The sequence below is a fragment of the Sparus aurata genome, chromosome 1 (genome assembly GCF_900880675.1).
Source record: "Sparus aurata chromosome 1, fSpaAur1.1, whole genome shotgun sequence".
In the NCBI taxonomy this organism is placed as follows: Eukaryota; Metazoa; Chordata; class Actinopteri; order Spariformes; family Sparidae; genus Sparus; species Sparus aurata.
This window is the reverse complement of record NC_044187.1, coordinates 14,378,544-14,400,868: the sequence shown is the minus strand read 5'-3', so window position 1 is coordinate 14,400,868 and position 22,325 is coordinate 14,378,544. Positions and strand designations below refer to the sequence as shown.

Below are 22,325 nucleotides of genomic sequence, written 5' to 3'. Positions count from 1 at the left end.
TGATTCAAAAAAGGACATTTAATATTTGGCAGTTGAAGTGTACATACATCCAAACTCTCGAAATTGACACAAAATTCAGACGCCATAAAAGTCTGCTAACAATTGGCACATTAAAATATACTGTCACCTGTAGATAATAATTATAACTTTTATGCTGCATTTGTGTTTTTTTCTCAGGACTTGATCAACAAACCAGAAAGACGTATAGTTCATAATTTTTCAAGTTTCACCAGGGTGTAATAATACCTTATTCTCATAGTCCTACATTGTTATGTACACAGAAAGTTTTGCATCTGATTTCAGCCACATTGACTTGGAAAAAGTAAAAAAAAAAAAAAAAAGAGAGAAAGAAAAGTAAACTTCTGCATTCTCAAAACTAAAATGACATTTACAATCCCTTTCAATTACACCATATTGGCATTGTGACTCGGCATTGGGCAGGTTTACTGCAGGCTTCTTAAAGCACGACAGTGAAATATCAATACTAAGAATCATTTATCACATTATCATTCATTAAGGTCAGCTTCAACTAACATTCAGTCCATTTTGCTCTACTCTCCACAAAACAGAATAATGAACACAGTGAATTACAGGAATAAAAAAATACTCGGTAGTTATTTTAAAAGGAGGAACATAGAAAATTATTTACTTAATTAAAATTAAACAAGATTGCCTTTTACTCATTGGGATTTTCATGCATTCTCAAACATTGAATAAAGCGGGATATTTTACAACTTGACAATCAATGAAGCGGGTGAATCACTTTGAGGGGTTTCTGCGTACATCCATGAAAATCTAAAAATAGGCTGCAGAAAAGGCAGAAACCTTTAGTACATTTCAGCAAAAGCTAACCATAATCAGAGATCGGTAGGCCTCTGAAAACTGGTGCATTCTCTGCATTTAGGCCCTAAACACTGACATTGTGCTGTCCACAGGTTGTACTGGGCTCTATTCAGTGTTACAATAGCTGGGCTTTGAAGGCACGATGGTGGAGGAGACTATCACAGTCTTTTTAAAAAGGGGGCAGGTGTTTTAAGGTCGGGAGGGTTCCACATCTAGACCTCAGAGCTGTCTGAGCTGCTCCACATGCTCGTTGAGCCTTGGCTGTAGCCGTTGTAGGCGGTAGAGGACGAGGTGGTGTAAGGAGGGAACTGGGTCTTCTTTTCCCTCTTCTTGCGCCGCAGCAGCAGGACCACGATGGTGGCGATGAGGCAGATGAGGAGGATCAGACCTGCCAGGCCAACCAACATGGGCAGGGTGGAGGTGTCGGCCGGCTCTCTGCCAGAACTCTCCAGCAAGGGGCGCTCCGACAGGGCGTCGCGGTTAGGGGACCAGGGCTGGCGCTGACTGACCACCATGCGGTCTGCTCGGTCTAGAGCGATGTGCTGCAAGTTGGTGCCCCGGTTGTTTTCAACACCTATGTCCTGAGTCAGAGCCAGTTCAGAGGCGTCACGTACGGCACGCCGCTGGCGGTGGCTGGCCACGATGGAGGTCTCTGGCTGCTCAACAGAGGACATGCTGTGATGTAGATACTCCACGCTGCGCTTGCCAATGTTACGGTTGGCATTCTCTCTGGAGCGGACGGTGTAAATGGTGTGGATGAACCATTCTCGACCAGCAGCCACCTGCAAGAGAAACATGTTTGAGTGTGTTCCTTATTCTTTAATGCTCTACATGAATATACTAGTTTAGGAATCACACAGACCTGGAAAAGTGGAGATGAGGAGAGTGTGAAGCCATCCGATCCCGGTTGTCTGACCAGAGGAAGAGCTCCAGGTGTGTCTTGAGCAAGAGTGGCCTTAAAATGAACATCACCAAATGCTGAAGCTTGAGTCTCCGGCTGGGCCTTGTCCTGCACAACACACACACAGAAACCAGATATGACCTCAACTTTCTTTCTTCCACACAAGACACAATTTTTTTTTTTTCTTGAGGATCCATTGCATCTTACCAGGATCTTGAACCTGTAAAGCAGAGAGGGAGCATCTGCCAGGCAACCGTACTCCTTGTTGGTGGGGTTGTACTTGGGAACGTAGCCGTCTGCTCCGGTGCAGAGGAAAACCTTCTCAATGCTGCAGGAGAAGGAGTCGCCCAGGTTCTGGACTGGGTCCACCATCACACGGCCGTAGATCATGGAGCCTAAGGGAAAGGACAGATGGTTTGTAAGTGGGACTCAAGGGTGAATGTTCCTCAGCCGTGATGTTTACCAAAATCCACTAGGTGGCAGTGTTGTAGTACCATCAGAAAATGCAGCATCGGTTCCCTCCCCGAAGCCCATGGAGCCATCAGACAGCCACAACTCCTTCTTGGAAAGCAGGAACATCTGAGTGTTGAGGCTGAACTCGGCTGCGACCGGGTCACTCACCTGCAGCACAGAACAGGGTCACAGAGCAGATTATGAGTATAAATGAAAATGGCAGAAAAATAGCAATTAATTCTGTAGTAAATGTTTGTTAACACTGAGAATCTGTGACATCATGTAACTTTCTTCTTTGGCAAATCAACATTTTTGATGAGGAATCTTCCTAAACTGGTTTATTCTAGTTTGTTCTTATATATTCATCTTCACTGGAAACAAATAAACCTCATTCATTTATTTTAAAGTCTACCACTAGGGGTCGCCGACGCATCACAAAGGTCACAAGGCCTTCTTGATTTTAAGGGGCGTAGGAAAACGTATACAGAAGGAGTATATCTTGACACTTTAGGTGCTATTATTTTGAACTTCCTTTATCTTGGTTTAACTAGTGAATTGTTTTGTTATCTCGAGATTAAAAAATAGCTTTTTTCATGAGAACAGAATAATTGGTCTTAGTATCTCGACGAAAAACAAGCGTTGCTAACCCGAGATAACGAGATAAATTAACCCGTTATCACAAGATAACAAAAGGTTGTTCCCTAGGCATTCACTCTGCTGAAAAGCCTCGTAAGTCAGTAGTTGAAACAAATCAGGGAGTAGGCAGTTGAGACAACTATGATGAAGCCATGCTTCAGGGAGAAGAACACACTGAATCTGACAAAAAAGAGGCCCATTAAGTTTGTTAGATTTTTATAAATTCGAAAAATACATAAGAGAGACAGATAATCTTATGAAAAGCTCCTAAAATATGAGGAAAAGTTAACTCTGATGCAATAATCACAGGAAATGATCAGTTCAAAATGAATTAAAATCACTTGCTGCATCACTGCATTCACAAATCTGGTTAATTGTAGGTTATCAGTTCTTCTTCTTATTATTATTATCCATTGAATATAATGTGAAATGTCTATTAAAATATATCACCCCGCGAGTCATCAGTTTACTCAATGATAGGAAAAGTTAGGTATGACTGGTCTGAATGATTGACATGGCCTTTTTGCAGTATCATGCTAAAAAGAAAACATCTGCGTTCTCGCGATGACCACGGATTATTTCGTCAGGACATCCAAGCTGACCTGCTGGAAGCGAATGTCCATGTCAAACGTCAGCGGCTCTCTCGGGTGGCAGACAGGGGGGATGCTGAACTCGCCATTGGGTGACGCAATGCAGGGGATCACCTTCACTGTGTAGGTGCCAGAGTAGTCTCGCACCTACAGGTCACACACAGAGAGAGAGAGAGAGAGGGAGAGAGTGTTGATGATGAAGTTTATAATTGTTTCACAGCAGCTGGCAATTTTGTGGCTTCATATGGACTCACGGCGAAGTCCGAGACGAAGCTCCACTGCTGCATGGGCTGGTTGTAAGTCGGCTCGGTCCTGACGAGGGACAGCGTGAATGTGAGCCCGGGGTGGTCGGCGCACATCACCATGGATGACACGCTGGTTCCTGAAAACAAACGCGTGTACTGTCGTAAATCCTCAAAGCTGCATTTTATCCGAACGAGAGCGAGCGACGGCGTCTGCCTTTTTTTATTCGTGGAGTGACCTTCTACATTGTTCGTGTCACTCGCTTCCTAACTGTAAAACGCTGCGGGGTCATTTTGACATTTGCTGGAATGACCTCTGGTACTTTCACACAGGAAGGACCCCTAATGTGGAGCTCCAGAAATAGATGAAGAGAGGATATGGGCCACAGGGTAACCCAGTAGGAGGTCGCTGTATAGAGTGACCACATCGGATAGGTTCAGGGGATGTATGTGAGTGCACAGGCGCCGATCTTACCTGAATGAGACATAACAAACTGTCCCCTGAAGCGAGCCTCCGTCTTGAAGTTGACCACCAGACGTCCTTCCTCATTTATACGCATACTGGTTGGGTACATGGCTCCTGTGAGAGCAGAGAACACAGTTTGACACGTGTTTCACACGCAGACTTCTGTCCGCACAGGCAGGGAGCAGCACTGGGGCGAGAACACACCTTGTAGCTCAGCCTCAGGCGGGCTGCCGATGCCGTCCTGCCACAAAATAGCTGTGTCGTACACGAAGGTGAGTTTGAGCTCTGACTGCAGGTCAAAGTGCTGCCAGCCTCCCACAGCCACTGGAGAGTGGAAGACGTAGGACACAAAGAGGGGGACACGCAGGGTGACGTAGGACTGGACCAGGTTCAGCACCTAAACAAGAGATAAATCACATTGTCGAGGATAAGACAGAAGTATCTCTGTATGAGTTAAAAGACCACATCGGAAAAGTGGCACGGTGAAACTACGTGGTTCTACAAGCTTGATGACTACGTGCAGTGCTGGTTGGAGGGTTACTGCCGCCGGCCACCTCACCTGTAATAAGCTAGCGGGCCGGGTACATGCCATAGCTGTCATTAACGACAGCTCAACAATTGAAGCTCATCGGGGTTCTTTAAGTTGTATCTGTACTGTGGTTTCATTCCTCCACTTTGTTAATTTGGGTTGTTCAGCATTTAATTTAAAAACACAGTTTGTCATTTTCTGACACTGGGGGGTTCCTCTATCAAAACAATGATGACGTAGTTTGATGCTGACATAAATTTTGCACATAACTTTGACCCTCAGAGTGTATCCACTGATCTTAACGTTAGAATCTCCAATATGTCCGTCCTACCTGTCCATCTGTGCCTATGGAGCCTCCACAGTCGTTCAGCAGCTCTGACATGTCGTAGTAGCTGGTGAACTCCCAGAGGCAGGCCTCTAAGTTGAGGTTCCTGTAGAAGCGCAGAGAGTTGGTGGAGCGCATGATCGGGTTGTACTGGTAGGGCGAAGTCTCGCCGATGATTTCGGGGTTCTTCGTTGCATCCGTGATGAAGCCGTGGCCGGTTTGGATCTCGTTGAAGTCCAGCAGGTTGGAGCAGCGGTGGTTGCCCACACGTGTGCCGTCCGGGCTAAGGGTGAGCTCAAAGTTGGACAGAGGTCTTGTGGAGATGACTGGCAACATGCCTGTGAAGAGTGAAATGCTTGTTAAGTTTCTGGGTGTTTTTTTTAAAGTGACTTATTAACAGTGATGTGATGCAACAAATGTATACTGCTCACCATCCATGTGAGGCATGTTGACGGTCAGTTTAATGAGGTTGGGGAAGTCCGGGTCATCTGGACCGGTGTAGCGGATCTTAGCAGAGAAAGGTTCAGCTCCAACAGTGCCTTGGACACGAGGCTGACACATTCCTGCAGAGAGTCGGAAGCCGGTTAAACCAATGATCTTGATACAAAGCATACTAAATGTGCGGCTCGCCCTTCAGTCCCTCACTCACCCTCCTCTTTACTGATCACAGCAATGGGGCTGGAAAGCTCCAGGCCGGCATCTCCATTGGCGTTGAAGGCCCGTGCTGCACACTGAACCCTTGAGCCGGCCTGGAAGTAGATGGAATCCAAAGTGATGGACTTGGTGTTGGTGAAGAAAGTATTTGTGTCCACCTCCCTCATGGGGCTGGTCACTCCATCCGACCCGGTGGGGGCGCTGACCAGCCAGCGGTACTGAGTGAGAGTGTCGTTGATGTGCTCCGCCGTGCAGATGGAACCGGTTTTGTCAAAGTCGTGGTACTTCGGGTTGCAAGCCTGCGAGAAATGACGAGACAGAAGGCAGCTGAAAAATTTAACAAATCTGAAGGTGTGTGTGTGTGTGGCTTCCAAAAGCAGCTGGAGAACTGCACTCACCGTCACACACACGACAGGGTATCCATTGGCCGGGTGGGGCTGGTCTTTGGTTTTAGCTGTGTCGTCATACATGAGCAGGGAAACCACCTGGGGCACGGCAGGGAAGGTGACATCAGCCACACTGTCCATCTCCTCGATGTAGACAATGGCCTTGTTCATCTGGAACGAGGAGGAAAGGCGACGTTAAATAGTGTTTTTGTTTTTGTTTTTGTTTTTGTTTTAAATAAAGGACGATGATGACGATAACCTCTGTGAACAAGACTACGCTTTTGGTTCGGTCCATAGCCGAAAGAAGAATCTATTAGATTCTGATGTGGATACTAGCACCATGTAGCCCTTTACAAAGCAGTTTAACACAATTAACTCCGACAAAAACCACAATATATATATTTTCGGCCACTTCTTCTCCCAAAATCATGGGGTCATGGGAGATGTTGTCTTCACTGTAAAACGACCACCGTCATGTGATGGTACTTGAGCAGAGATGTTCATGGACAAAGTTTCATTTTATGTTTTGTTGTGTTTGCCTTGCTTGAAAATTATAGCACTTTTGGGATAATGTAGTTACACAACTCAGCAAAATATATGCAGGTTGTATCTTAATGTCGCTGAGGTGAACCAGTGTCAGTATAACATCTTTTTTTTTTTTTTTTTTTTACCATTCATCTCCTCGGGTTTTGGTACCCAACATCTCTGAACCGGTCATGTGAGCCGAACACGTCTGATGTCCAGTATATGGGTAGAATGTCCCAGTTCTGTTTATAGGTGTGTCTACTGTTTGGCTCTGCTGGGACATTCCCCATCAGCATCTCATTCCAGAGGGAAAAGCTTTTTATAAGGCTCTGTGGTTCAAGGCGTGCTGACAGCAATGCCAGCTGCTGCCTGGCTATTTTAACACAGGCTGACATGACAGGGCGCATGCTCTCATGTGTGTGGATACGCGGCACTGTACGTGTGCGCATATTTACAACTTGCTACCGGTTTGTATTTGTTTGCGTGGCCCTTTGTGTCACCTGTATCTCAGCCACCATGTTGTCGTCTGGCTTCATGTGCACGATGAAGGCCTCCCTCATCTCTCTCTGGCCGTCGTACAGGATCTCAATCTCCACAAAGTGTTCCTTCTCACCTTCCTTGAACTCGACGTCTTAGACACAGAGGGAGTGTAATTGAGCAACCATTAAAAAAACAACGCAAGTTCACATCAGGAGGCAATGTGCGGGCACTAAACCGGGTCCTCACCCTCTGACAGCGGGTTGTAGTCCTCTCCAGAGGTCGCGGAGCCGTCCTTGGTGTGCACCCTCACCACTGAGACTTTGGAGGTGTCTCCAACACGCAGGATAGGAATCTTCACAATAGCCACGTCACCTTTGATCTGAGGTTCACGCACACTGTACTTGATCTCAGAGAAACGGATGATGGGCTCTAGAACAGGAAGAAAATTAGAATTAGATTGGACTCTGACATTTTTTGGCTTCTTAAACTTACACCAAAACAGGAAACACACAAAATCAATTTTGCTACCTTGTGAAAAAGTGAAAAAACATTCTAACAGTTTCTAAGATGTATAGATGCCCAATTCTTGTATTGTTTGAATTAGTTATTTGGCACGTACTGTCTTTCACATCTGTGACGGTGACCAGCGCCTCCTTCTGCTCCCCGATAGAAGCTCCGTACTGAGACTTGCTCTTGGGAGTTCCCAGGACGAGGCGGAACTCCTCATCCTCCTCGTGGACGGAGTCGTCCATCAGGCTGACCACACACGGCTTCTCGGTCTCACCTGGAGAGGCATGGTTAACATATTTTAGATAAAGTGCTGCAGGATATAAAGGGACGTTTAGGAAGCAGAGGGGACGTCTCACCTGGCAGGAAAGTGATGATCGATCCGTCGGTGTTGGGTCTTTCGCTGAAGTCTATCATGACCTGAGCAGAGCCTTGGCGGGTGTAGCAGCGCACCGTGGACCTGATGTTGATGTCTCCACTGCGGTACACGATGGCTGTCACCTCCCCGTCAGACTCGTCAACCTTGTAGCTTCCTTCCTTAAACTGAACCTTGGGCACTGCAAAGACAGAAATCAACTTGTTACAGGAGAACCTCTCAGTGTTTGGGTAAAGCTGGATTCAAGAGTCATTCATTATTCTCGTATCAACATAACTGATGACTATATAAACAGTGTATAAACAGTGAATACATATTTATGAACACACCATAAAATCGTTATTAACCTAATATAAATATCCTAAATTGGATCAATTATTCATAAATTTGCTAAAGCAACTTTAGACCCATAGCAGGGCATAGTACAGGATTTTTTAAAAGTGTAATTTTAAAGGATTTGTACATTTATATGATCACTTAGTAATATTATTGTGTACATCAATAAATCTCATTACCTCTAACAATATATTGCAAAACATAGTATTTTAAATATAAATTATTCATTCAAAATAGCTTCTGTGATTTGGACATTGTACTTGATTTTCATCATATCATAATGAATTGCGCAGCCTACCATTTATTATTTGTTCACGTACTGCTTATAAATGCTGAATAGGGAGATGAAAATAACAGCAATTGACTCAAATCAGCTCAAACGGAACAGAGTGTAATGTTACTGTAGCTTTGGACATTCTTTACATAATAAGGGTTCATATGTCTGTCCGGCACTCACAGTCAGTGAACGTATCATTGATGGTGATGGTGGTCTTGCTTGGTTCTCCCAGCACAGCGTTCATGGGCATCCGCAACACGAGGTCAAAGGTCTCCGGCCCCTCCAGCTCCGGCTGACCCAGATCATCCAGGATGGTCACTCTGAACGTCTGCATCGTCACTCCGGGAGCAAAGTCCAGGTTGCGACTGATGCCGACGTAGTCCAGTCCAGCTGTCAGACAGAGAGGAACAACCATGAACGAGCCCTGTGATGAAGTCATGACTAAGTGTCGGCCGTTGTGTTGGACTGCTTAGTGTACCTTCTGCAGAGACGGGCTCACTCTTCCTGGAGCGGACGGTGACAGTGGCCGTCTTAGACAGGTCAGTCCCAGTCCTCCAGACCTTCACCTCAACGTAGCCTGAACTCTCATCCACGATGTACTCGGGTTCCCCAAAATACAGGGAGGGCTCTGTGAAAGTGGAAATCAATCAAAGAAAGAAATATTATTATTCGTTTATAACTTCATTTATTTATCTGAATATTGTATTTTCACGAGTTTTTCCTGGTTGTGAGAACAAACGTCCCTTGTTAGAGGGACAGAGCAACGAAAGCTTTTAGTCCAGGATGGATGTTTTTTTGGTCGATTTTACATTCAGATAACATATTTTGCAGATTTGCGATCAGGTTCAGGGACAAATCGGCATGAATGAGCCAAACGAACGCCCTCATTTCTGACTCAGCACAGGAGGAGAGCTGTCATCCCTCTCATCCTCCCTCCCCCACTCATCTAAATCCAGACAGCTCTGTCTGAACTCAACGCCAAAGGGCTGCGGATACACCTGAAGACAAGGGTGTGTACGAGCGGAGGGATGTTCCCCGTTTCTGATGATAGAGCGGCTGATAAGCAGTATGGTGAGGGTTTGGCAGAGACACAGAGGCAACCATCTTCTTTACAAAGGCAGAGGGCAGGAATTCTGACCTCTGCATCACTCTGTCAATTCATCTCTCCTCACTTCTGTATAAAGCGTGTTTTCATCACACTCTGTCCAGCCGGTGGTCGTAGAGATCAAGTGATAGAGGTGCAAATTCAGACCCACGGCTTTTGAACTATGAGACATGAAAGAGAGAAATGCCAGAAACAGAGAAAATTTAAGGGCACCCTCTATAAAGGGGTTTGTAAATCATAATTAGTGGAAGAAACTATTAATAATTAGCACTTTATTTGGTAATGTTTTGTCAATCAGCTATTAGCCATCAACAAGAGCAACATTCGAGTTGCCAGGTTGGGAAACATCTCTCCTTTTTTCAGTAATAATGCAGGATTAAACATTAGCATAAATAAATATCAGGGTTTTAAGTCATTAAAAAAAGGTGTTTGCAGTGATCCATCCTGATGAGTAGAAAAATTAAAAAGGAACAGGAAATGTGGGGTAGGCAAGGGATTTATCATGACTTGGCAACCTCAGACTTGTCCATTATTTCTCTTAGTAGAATCAATTACCAATAAAACACACCCATACAAAATTCAAAACACTCTGGTGGTGGTAGAGACAACCGTACGCTTATTGTGTCAAATATTAGCTATGATATTGCTGGATAAGTAACATTTATTAGTGCTCTTGCTGACACAATGTATGACATCACTTGTTATTTGCTAAACTGTCACTTGTGGTCACCTGTGGTCACAGCGTTGCAAAAGTGTTATAACCTCACTTAAAACATGCTGACATTGAAGCACGTTACGTTCAAATTTGTACTTGATTTTTGCACCTTAATCTAACCCTACAATAAGCACAGTGTTTTGACAACATACGACATAACTTTTCAACATATCTTAGCTTGCAGCTTGGGTTGAGTTGGCGATATGGCCATGTGACTCTACCATTTTGTCCATTTAAAGTGTTGTTTGATGGATGTGAGGAAGTCAGCAGTCCAAAACATGTAAGTTGTTACAATAAAGTCGCATTCAATTATTGGTTCATGGGCAGAATTGGCAGATCTTGGTTTGACATATAAGTTGACTGATGCTGTGACAGACAACTGATGCTGAAGGGAGGATTCCTGGCACACTTTCAATGTCTTTCAGCCTCCAACCGGGCTATTTAGTACTATAGGGAGTATGAGAAGGAGGGGGCTGTATGAGGGGAATGAGTGCCAACATGGCAACCTCAAAGATCAGTGGGAGGAAGAGCCAGATAAATACGGTAACAATGGAGGCTCGACGCTGGAAAGAGTCCAAACCACAAGTTTACTCAGGCAGGCAGATGGTAGTACACACACAGACACACTCACACACACACTGAACCAGATTTATGGTGGGGTGTTGCTTTAGGACCCACCAAGAAGTATGCCACAATAGAGGTTTACACTGAGGAGTCTTCTCTTGTCTCTTCACATGTCTGGGAATGCACGCTGATTATTTATACATAAAGTTCAATTGTGCTCCTGCTCCAAATTGGTCGGGAGGGATGCTTGATCTGCGAGCAGGTCTGTCGTTACAACAAGTGAGTACAGGAAATTAGCCCCGGTGAAAGGTCGGAGATATAGAGGAGGACTGTGAGGAGCACAAAATGACAACACAAGTCTGGGTAGTACTGGTGGTAAAAGAAAGACAAGGAGGGCCTAAAGGATTTTAAGAATTTGAGCATTAAGTTTTTGTCACATTTGTGATTTACGGCTTTTAAAAAACTTCCCTGTCGTCCTGAAGTTGAAATCTAGCAAGACGAGTATCTGTGACAGCATCAGGCAGCGTAGCCCTGAATACCTTAAAACAAGGGAAAAGAGTAAAAACATGCCAGTCATTTGGATTCCCTGCATAGTCCTCCTCTCTCCACCACCTGCCTTTTGGTCCCTGCAGACAAAGGGATGCCCTCTGGTTCCCCTGAGCTCCCCTGAATGCCAATGAGGACGGGGGTCGCTTGAGGAGCAGAGCGAGGTTTAAAGTCCTTTTATCTGTCAGACAGCCTACAGTGTAGCATAACATCCAGCGAGGCCTTCGTTCTCCCCCTAAACACCTGTCTATTGTTATCTTGTCTCTAACACTCAGACAGACAGACACAGGCAGACAGAGTATGGTGGATAAATGAAGCAGAGAATGTAAACAAAGCAGTCAGACCCCGGCACAGGAGGGGTAACGGCTCTCAACTTACTCTATAAGCCATCACGGCAGGTACAGTATCCGGGGCTTTTCATTTGGCGACTGGGGTTACCGTGCCGTCTGTGCACCTTTGGTGGCTTAATGGTGTGCAGAGCATCAAAAGGTCACAGAGCAACAGGATCATCCATAACTGCCAACAAGACCTCAGGCCTGTTCTACACATATATGTGTGTTTTCAAAAACACATACTTTCCACTAGGGTTTTGGCTTCTTGTCCAAACACAAAAATGGTGCAAAACCGCGTCAAGTCAATTTATAGCCCAAAATTGGAGATCACATTGCCTTAGATCCTTGAAGAAAAGAGCATTTTCCTAATAATAATGTTTGAATTGATCATAAATCAGCTCATCTTTGCATCTTTATAGCCCACTACACACGCAAATGTTAAGACAAAATGCATTCCTTCCACTTGTGAGTCTATAAATTTACTAAATCATGCGTTTGTTTGTTGGTAGTTTGTAGTTGAAACATGAGGTCAGGAAGTCTTTAAGGAATTCATCCAATCAATCCATCTATCCATCCATCCATCCATCCATCCATCCACAGAGACCCATGAAGCTTGCAAGGCTGAGAAAATGTGGTAAATCCCACTGCGCTCACCGTCATCGCTGTCTGCCAGGATGGTCACCCTGGCTGTCGGGAAGTTGGCGCCCACCTGCCCGCCCATGGGCATGCTGAGGCTGACGTTGAAGCTCTCTTCCTCCTCGTACAGGGAGTCGTCGATGATGATGATGCGGCAGAGTTTCTCGCGCTCGTCCTTGTCAAAACGCAGCACGCTGTTGTGGTCCTCAGGCCGGGTGATGTAATCAGAGTAGGACAGCACGGTGCTCGGTATGGTGCCTGTGGCCGTGGCTGAGGAATTATGGGAGGAGAGAAAGGAGAAGGGATCAAACTTAAAAACTTCAGCTATTCCTGTGGGAGTGCCGGTAGCATGAGATCTTAAAGGGAAATGGTAATAAAATACATACATATATAGATAATGTTATGTAATATAATAGATAGAAAATAGCAAGTGAAAATAATAATTAAGGCAAAAGTAGGTTAGTGCGCTCCCACATTTACTGTGTTACCTACATTTATCTTAATTGAAAGTGTCTTTACATGTAATCTTGGGATCCTTTCTTTTCTAAGACAGTAATTACAAACACTTTCATCTCACCTTGCTGAGTGAAACAGACGACCATGAGTTCCTGGCTGGCATCTCCTGAGCGCCGCACCGGCACTACCAGCTCTCCGACATCCTCTTCAATCTTGAACTCTGCCTGAGGAATGAAGACCGTCGATTCTGTTGTGGAAAGACAACCACAGCTGATGAGCGATCATGAACACGAAATTCTCGAAGCTTTATTAATGTCTTTAATTTAGTAGGTGGTTGATGGTGGTAAGACTTGATTGTTGGACTCCTACCATCTCCAGGATCAACGATCTCGACTGTTGCAGTGTCGGGAAACTCCAGCACAGCCATGACTGGATCGGACAGCTGAATCTCGAAGGTCTCCGAGGTTTCAAACTCCTGGTCTGTGAAGATCTTCACCTTCCACGTTGCTGTCGTCTGGCCTGGGTTGAACTGGACCTGCTTCTGGGCTTTGCCACGGAAGTCTTTGTCCTTCACCGCTGTCCCATCCACGGTGCCGATACCTGAAGAGGAGGGATGTGAAAAGAGTCATATTGAGCTGTTTTTTTTTTTTCAACTTGGCTCCATGGATACACGGATACAATCAGCATCTGTAATGTTTTCAACCCAGTCGCTTGAATCAAACGTTGGCATTTTACATTTCTGCAAATCACGGATGTGTTTTAAGTGTCATATCAACGTTACAATACAGGTAGAGAGAGCACTGTTTAAGACCAACTCGAGACAACACTTGCAGCCGTGTTCTGGCAACAAAAGCGAGTCTTTAAACCCAAATCAGGATCTCTTCCTCGCCTTAACTCAAGTGTTTTTTGCAGCGAAAAACTTAAGCAGTCCTTAACCACAGTGTTGTCAAATCATAAAAGAGATTCCGTACAATGCCAACGTTAATTCTGGAATTGGGATGAATGTTATTTATTGGCGTGGTCAGTGGTTTCCTTTCCTGTATCTTCAAAGACAGAAGTGTTCGCGATGACACGGTGCCGTGATAAATCTGTTGCATGCAAACGTCTGACGCAGCCACAGCCACCAGCATGTTGACATTTCCTCGTGACCTCTCCTAGGAAAGGTTATATGTGCTCTCAGTCGCACCTCTTTCAGACAAGGGAGGAAATGGAGCAGCAGTCAGACAAGAGCACAAAAGATTCTGCACCTTTAGGGATCAAGCGCTGTTATTGGTTTGGTGTTGGTTTAAAAGTTTCCTTCAGTTTCGCTGCGGGGATTAAACGAAAGACATCCTACAAGGACCTCAACATGAATCTGCGTAGATTTTAAATGGGAGGGTTATGAGATGACGTTTTATAGCAGGGCTGCCCTTTAAAACTGCACATAAATAATATCATACGGGCTCAGGAAACAGCTAAAGGGGCAATAATTCTTTGTTAAATTGTCAGTTTAATAAGGGCATGTTGTTTAGTGTCATCATCCTTCATATCAATTAATTCCTGACAGGAACAAGAGCACTACAAAGTTTGATGATGACTCTAGAAGGAAACCAAAGTAAAAAAAGAAGTCAAAAAATATAATCCATACAGTTAATCCGTAAAGTTAAGGACATCCATTCAGCTGTTAAACGAACGGCCTTCAACACTTACTGACGAAGGAGGTTTCCCCCAGGTAGCCTCTGCGTTTGAGCGTCACCTCCAGGAATTTGGCGTCCTCATCCACCAGATAGTATTCCCTCTCCAGAGAGATCCAAGCCCAGTTGAGCCGGAATGGCTGAGGCTTCAGTTTGTTTCCACCTAAAAGACAAAAGAAAAAAAAAAAGGAGTTTAGTGCAGCAGGTCTTTATTTAAAAGATGTCCTCCGCTGCACATTGCAATGAGGAGACAATCTATTTAGTTCACGTTAGGAGCCACTGAGGCATATAAACGTCAATGTGCTCTGGACTCAAAGATAAAAGGAATCAAAGGGGCATTTTAATTTTGGAAGGGAAACATGATAACTTAATCCCAGGGCTTCCCTAAACCTCACTTCACTGGGCCTTCGAGAGGAGCTGCTTCTTATTTCCTCTGATTTCTCATCCACTTCTACTTAAAGCTCTTTCATTCTCTTAAACCCTCAGTGGGGCAAAAATCCCAGAAATACACGGTCTGTTTACGGAAAAATTCTGTCCTAGTGTATATATTTTTAATGAGCTGACCTCTTTTTAATCTGCCTCACCCCGTCACGTTCAAGCTCCGCTGCTCTCCCGTCTTGCACACAAGGTGACGTTTTTAGTGTTTTCAGGACAGCAAGGCTTCTTTTGGCTCTGTTAGTGACTTTAAAGGGTGACCAGACAGAGGACAGATATCTCCTACCCCGGGGAGGAATGTAAACAAAGTACATTTACTCAAGTACAGCACAATTCGAGGTACTTGTTCGTGCCGCTTTCTATCTAATTCGCCACAACTTGTCTTGTTATAAATAAAACCCAGATATGCTGCTTTTCCTTTTACTCATTTTAATAACAGGACTTTTACAATGTAGCATGAGTGCTTTTTAATGCCTCTCTATCATCTGTCAGAGAGTTTGTGCTCATAAAACACGCGTCTGAGTAAAAACACTCCGAGTGACCTGCCACTGATCCACAACTTTACACCCAATCCTGTCCTTAATCCATACTATCTCATGACTCATGTAATCCCTTAAACTGTCAGCTCAGTTTTGGTCACTGACGTGTTACTGACTGCCTCAGAGATATTTAAGATTATAGGTTCTGCCGCACAGTCTGGATGTTTTTTTTTTCTAACAACAAAAAAAGTGCTTGAATGTCTTATCCTTCGGTGAGATGAGCCGGGTGACCTGTGACTTTGGATGAGAAATGGGTCGAGATCAGTGGGTTTCTTGGATCAGGGGGAAGTTTGAGAGGGCTTTCTCCCTTTAGTCGTGCACTGCTGGTCACACCGACAGCGGCCCTGCTGACCTAACTAAGAGGAGCGAGGGAACATCAGTGGGTCAGAGGAAAGACTCAGCGGCCCATTCTTTCACAATAGTAAGCAGAATATCATACCTGTCAAAATAGTTTTGAAAAAAAAAAAAAAAGTAAAGACAACAATGGCGGGGAGCATCTGCCCGTCCGCACAATGAACCAGCACTGAGCTCAGTTGTGCCTCAGTGAGGACGAATGAGGCGGCAGTCTTTACGCTGCATGACTGAGGAGAATGAAAACACCGGGGGGGTTGAGTGTGGGTATCCAGGACGGGAAGGGGGCCACTTCCTCGAACCCACATGTCAACACTGGAGCCAAACCAGGCCGAGTCACAACAGGGGCAAACCAAAGCCACCGAGACGCAAAAGGCATGTTCAGATGGAAATCATAGCAAACAAGCTGACAATGACAGCAACGACAGCAGTTAATAAGCTGGAAAATGTGAAGACGGGACGGTAAACATAGAAGTCCTTTCCAGTTTCTCCATACAGAATAGACTTAAAGACGACAGCGGGGTCAAATGATTTTGCAGGCTGGACACGTGAAGCCTGGTTAAAGACAGGCAACATGGAGCAGAAGAACTCGCCCAGTGGGCACCGCTACTGTACCCTCGACCATGCTCAAGTTTCCAACAGTCACGGCTAAAAATACAGGAAACATGTGTCTGTTTTTGCTCGCCCCAGATTCTTCAGTTGTTTCAACGCTACATGCATAGAGGGACACATTTAGAAATCATGTAGATAAATGTATATAAAACGTCCGACCAATACGACTTCTGCTCAGTCTGCACTGCCCCACACATCATGAATGGCCGAGCTGTTAACGACAACTCCTAGATGAGGCCTGATGTCTGTCTTTGACAAACTTCAATTATCAGATTGTTGCTGTGCTGGAAAGAGAAAGTGTGTCCTGGCAGCCGGCCCCGCTTGGGGCTGATACGAGGAGAAGCTTAGTCAGCCCCTATCATCGCGGATTATCAAATGAACACGGCAGAGACAAAAAGCCGCCTCTGTTTTGGCATCGAGCAATCGGTCAGCTTTAGGTTTCTGCACCGCTTCAAGGAGTAAAACAATGGAGGTTTTATGAATGAGACAAGAATACAGCCTCTCCTTGGACATTTCACATACTGTTTGACTATATTGTGCAATGCAACAGACACCTATAGAGCCCATAAATTAGGGATTTTAAGAAGCTTAAAAGTACTGATAAGGGGAAAACTTTAGCACTTGTTTGTCGTGTTGTACTCCTGTAACTACATGCTCTCTTGCCAACGTTTGGGAGTTGTATGTATGAACTGTATAAACCGCAAATAAGCTTCCCTTCTCAGGACGATAAAAGTTTCTGAAAATATTCTCATGAGCATTTAAAACACTGACCAGATTCACTTTGAAAGCTAATCGACTGGCTGTATGGTCAAAACAGAATACCTTAGCAATGACTCATTGGAGAAAAAGTGCTACCTGATACCTGCATGTTAACCGGAGGCACAGGTGTAACATGACATGGGAATGCAGGACTGGTCATCGTATCCATCAGTATCTGATGAAAACATCAGGCCATGTTTCAAGGCAAAACAACATAACATATAAAAAACTATTAGCTTCAGTTAGACAACAAGTTAAGTTAGCAATATGCTAGCACCACTTAGTTAACATGACTGTTTTATTGTGTCACGTGATATGACCATGAGAAAGTGTGAATTTACTCTAAAATATCAACACAAATCTCAGACTTGGATGTCACTGAACGATAAAGGAAGTAGTTGAATGCTAACGTTAGCTAGTGGGTTATCAAATATGCTGTTTTATCTTGAAATATGGCCCAACGGCCCTCCAAATTTTCAGTTAGCGATCAGGAAGTGGTGATTGGCAACAATTTGTCAGATTCCAAACGGTTATATGTCTTGCAACCTAGAAAACAGCAACGTACAGCTATCCAAGCATTTAAGCTTGCCACCCACGAGTGTGATGTCACAGGAAAATGGCTGGTGTGTGAACGATGTCTACAGATATTCGCTGTGGAATTGTATCATAACGTGCATGAAGTAGCCGCTGAAATCCATTGTAATTCGAAATCAAAGATTTTAATTTAGTCATGTGCAGCCTCATCTTGAAAGTTTCCACAGCAACAGCAAGTTTTGTGTTTCCGCATCCAACAGAAAGAAATCTGTGGGGTTTTTCCTCAACACACTAAATATAGTTAACCTTCAGCATTCAATGAACGCCCACACTGCACCGAAGCCAACAGAATTGCGGAGACCAGTGAATAAGTAACATCTGCCATTTTCCGGACCGCTCAATGGGGTTTATTGCGCTGTGTGGTCAACAGGTGCTGTTTCTTTGCTGTACAAGCACTACAGGTGGTTACTTTTGTCCAGAATAACTAATGTCAGGACCGTAAAAAAAAAAAAGTCTGTTCCGCTCAATGTCTCTCTTCTTCACCCTTCCTCATCCTTTCGTAGACATTTTCAAGTATCTTTTAATTCTCTGTTAACTTATGACAAAGCAACATAAAGTCAGACGGAGGAATATCAAGCTCAAGAGCATCAAATCAAAGCTTCCTCTCTATGTCTCTTTGCCTTTGTCTGTCTCATTCTCTGTGTCCCTTGAAACCTTCCTTCCCGCCAGACTCCCAGATTATGTGGAGCAGAGTGACAGCTGTACTCCACGAACCTCCTCCCCCCCCTTTTCTCTCCACGTTCCCCTTCCTCCCTGTGTCGGCTTTGTTCGCTGAGAGGACGGACAACTGAGAGGGACAGCAGGCCACAGTCTGGGTGGGCCAGATCTACCACCATGGCATGCCTCTCCGCCTGCCTCCACATTGTTCACGCCAGTGTAAGGGAGCGGAATCTCCCTTTTTCTCTGACTTCCATTGTAGATGTTGTCAGACACTGACGCTGGGGCTGGCAGTCTGAGTCTCATCACACCGACAAAAAATCAAAATGCCAGACTTCCCAGGGTATCACAGAGCACTCCGGAGAGAAAATGCTTCGACTTTGCTCAAAGCGAAGACCTGCGAGGAAACAGAAGTCAAAATAGCCGCTCTGACGTGATTTTAAACATGATTAACGGTCCGATTTTTATGACACGCGTACAATATTAGACTGGCCATCAAATCCAATACATACAGTCGTCGCCTGGCTCGGCTCACATTTCCATTAGCTTTTCAAACTGACAATCATCATAATTTCTGCTGGGTTGAAAACTTTTATAGGCCACACATGTTTTCCAAATGTCCCTGTTAGCGGCCATTTCATAAATTAACTCCAGCGTGATTGATGCTTTTCACTGACAAGGGCAGGCAGGGAATATCAAAGAAGTATGATAATGTTTTCCTGATTTAGGACCTGAGTGAGACCCACTGGATGCCTTCGAGGTCTTCATTAAAAGCTGCCTGGCTTATTTTAGTGCGGTAAGTCGCATAGAGGTACGCAACAAAGCGTCAGGTATTTCAGTGCAGAATTTGATTAAAAAACTCTGCCCTGCAAAAACACCATACATAGATGCAGCGGGATAGTGGGTCAGCTGGGAGATATGATCGGAGAGGAAGGTCAATGTGAGGCTTGATGCTCACCAGCATGATGCAAGGAAGAGCAACCTCCAAAAATATCCTCATCAAGTGACAAGCATTACCATTATTATATTTCCTCATTAATCATCCTGATATAAATACTGGGGAGGTTCCAGTCAGCTATGTGAGGTATTCAAATACCGGTTTTTAAGTATGGTCTATTAAACAGTGTTGTAAAAGTGCCCATAAGTCATACTTGAGCAAAAGTATGGACATTGTGTTAAAACATGTCTTTGGTTAAAGTCAAAGTCCCCCTCCTAACTAGTGCTTGAGTAAAAGTCTTGAAGTACTTTATATTAAATGTACTTTTACTCAAAGTACAAGTAATAATGAATTACACATATATTTATGTAAACCGTGGGCTGACCAATTCTTCGCCCGGTCAATCATTAGAACTGATATTCAGCATTTTTCTTCCTTGCCAATCAAAATAACTGAATTAGAAAAATATGGTACTTTAACCATTAGTGACTAAAATCATCAAATAAAAGTAGTGGAGTAAGAGGTACAATATTTGCCCCTAAATTGTAGTGAAGTGCAAGAATAAAGCTGAAATTTAACATCAATTTAACATCTTAGGTATGGAAGGAGATTTTTCAAATAGTGGAAGCTCTGACTTCCTCTCCATGCTCCAAAGTATCTGTGTCAGGAATGCTGCATGATTATATATATTAATATCTCTTATCATTCCTTCCGGACGGCGGCAGCATGTGCTGTAAATCGACACATCACGGTGGCTCGATTGCTGCCGGATGTTGTAAATCACGATTTGACAGCCACATCCTCTTTGACCCCTGCTTGTACCGTTTGGCATAGTGACACAGATGCTTGCGACACTTTGGATTAATCTCAAAACATAGCAAATGTGATGTGTGGAATCTCTCCCTTTCGTCAAAGTACTATGTGTAGAATGAAAAATAGGGATGCATGACAAGGAGAGATAACCAAAAGAAGCCACAGATTATTATCCAATAATGTGTCACAGCACCACGCTCAGATGTTTAGCCTCCTCAGAAGCTACGGTACTGGACTGTTGCTATAAATCCTGTCATGGGAGTCTATTTGAGGCAGTATTCCCCTCTTCTTTCTGCTATCTGCATGGCACTGCAACAACCTCCATGCTGGCAACCTACGTGCTGAAACTGGCAAGTTACTCAAACACTTACCTGGTCGCTAATGGTGCAAACCTTTGTAACCTAGCTGCTGTTTACTTTTCTTTTCCAGCGATTTAGCCATATAATTGACCGGGCTTGTGTACCAGCATGTAAATCATGTTCCCCCAGCACTATTTATCACTACTTTAGTGAGCCCAAAATGATTGTGATTGGTTTAAAGAGTGTTTATCCCAGATACCAAAATAAGAATTGGGGCAGTCAGACCTTTCTCCGGTGCTGACAGAGAAGAAGAACTTTGAGACTTTCCTCCGTCCTGGCTTTGATGGGCCAATCGAAACTATTTATCTATTAAAGGGCACTGTCTGTGGTCTGACACAACAGTCTGTGAGCCAATAGGGTTTGAGTGTGAATTTGTATGAATCAGGGTAGTGGTGAGTAAACATTCGCTTACTTTACCTTAGCAGTCCATATTAGATCTGCAAGCCCTAATTTGAGTTTGTACCATGCTGAAGCCTAATGTTAAATTTGTCAACATCATAAAAACACCAATAGCCAACAAACAAATAACCAGGACGTGAACACCACCGCTTTGAGCTGTTCATGTTCTGCTGTCAGGTTGACTTTGAGTGCTACATCACACATTTAGTTACTCTGATTGATTGCAGATGGATCCAAGAGGCATTTTGTACAATTGGTTTTGATAATGCCCCTTAGAAATCAGAAATTAACCGACAAGCTCAAGAGAAGTTGGTTCTGTGTATTGGTCTGCCTTTGTCAGGCTAATAAACCAAAGTATTGGTGACTGAAAGTTGAGGTAAGTTAAATTATGGCAATGTGACTAAAGGAAAATGTTGATGACCAAAGATATTACAATTCACTGTGAGGGGGACATTTCAAGAGTTGCAGAGATGTTTCAGGCAATTTGACATAGAATCTGAACCAACAACATCGCCGTCCCCCAGGCCACGCTGCTAGCTTGACCAAAAAGAAAAGGATGGGGAAAGCAAGTAACTCAATGACAGCTTGGCTAGGGGCAGCAACAGCTTTGCCATATGAGAGCAGATAAGAATAACTGCTGTAGCCATACATCATAACTCCCCACCCCTGCAGCCGTCTGACCACAATAAATCAAAGCTGAAGAAAAAGGACAAAAAGAGAAAGAAAGACGGAGAACTAGGTGAACACATGGTTCACTGAAAGGGATATGGGGGGGAACCCTGCAAGGAAAGAAAAGGAGAAGAAATGGAGAAGAGGTAAAAAGATGAACACACCATGAAGGAGTCTTGGAGGAGGGGGAGGAAAAAGGAAGGGTGAGAACAGGGTGGGGTGTGACGGAGGGGGACTGAGAGGCCTCAGCTCCGTCACAGGGGGCCCCGACTGTGGCACCACTAGCCAGTAAATCTCCTGGTGACTGTTGACACGGGTGACATGTAGGATCCAAAAACACAGTTAGGAAGTCAGGGTGTAACATGGCCATGTCAGTCAGCACGCAGCCCCACTGTACACCAGAGTGCACCCACTGTGCTAAGGAAAATCCCCAGAAGTCGAACTATTGTACAGCCAAGTATATACAAACTTTCTATCTCCTTTGCGTTCATTTTCCTGTTCTTGATATCATTGCACCCTCTGGGGAAGTGCCCCGGGCTCCTTTCGCAATGGAAGCCTGCAGGTTATCGGGCTATCTGCGATTGGGTTGGATTTCTTGCGGGAGCTCAGAGTGGGGTGACGGGGGTCTTTGAAAGGGGATCCCCCACC

General features: G+C 44.5%; 1 protein-coding gene across 1 annotated transcript in view; it reads right to left on the bottom strand.

Moving 5' to 3' along the window:
* Positions 1–3: 3 nt before the first annotated feature.
* Positions 4–22,325, bottom strand: part of frem3 (Fras1 related extracellular matrix 3) — a 31,934-nt gene continuing 9,612 nt past the window's right edge. Inside the window, exons 3-24 of the mRNA XM_030423161.1 lie at positions 14,570–14,716; positions 13,250–13,480; positions 13,002–13,127; positions 12,443–12,694; positions 9,005–9,154; positions 8,707–8,916; positions 7,897–8,094; positions 7,650–7,814; positions 7,277–7,459; positions 7,051–7,181; positions 6,038–6,196; positions 5,635–5,938; positions 5,417–5,548; positions 4,992–5,323; positions 4,336–4,528; positions 4,141–4,245; positions 3,678–3,805; positions 3,436–3,570; positions 2,239–2,365; positions 1,952–2,139; positions 1,706–1,852; positions 4–1,625 (exon numbers count right to left, since the gene is read on the bottom strand). Of these exons, the coding sequence (XP_030279021.1) occupies positions 1,056–1,625; positions 1,706–1,852; positions 1,952–2,139; positions 2,239–2,365; positions 3,436–3,570; positions 3,678–3,805; positions 4,141–4,245; positions 4,336–4,528; positions 4,992–5,323; positions 5,417–5,548; positions 5,635–5,938; positions 6,038–6,196; positions 7,051–7,181; positions 7,277–7,459; positions 7,650–7,814; positions 7,897–8,094; positions 8,707–8,916; positions 9,005–9,154; positions 12,443–12,694; positions 13,002–13,127; positions 13,250–13,480; positions 14,570–14,716 (4,313 nt within the window). The 3' untranslated portion in view covers positions 4–1,055. The remainder of the gene's footprint in view (positions 1,626–1,705; positions 1,853–1,951; positions 2,140–2,238; positions 2,366–3,435; positions 3,571–3,677; positions 3,806–4,140; positions 4,246–4,335; positions 4,529–4,991; positions 5,324–5,416; positions 5,549–5,634; positions 5,939–6,037; positions 6,197–7,050; positions 7,182–7,276; positions 7,460–7,649; positions 7,815–7,896; positions 8,095–8,706; positions 8,917–9,004; positions 9,155–12,442; positions 12,695–13,001; positions 13,128–13,249; positions 13,481–14,569; positions 14,717–22,325) is intronic.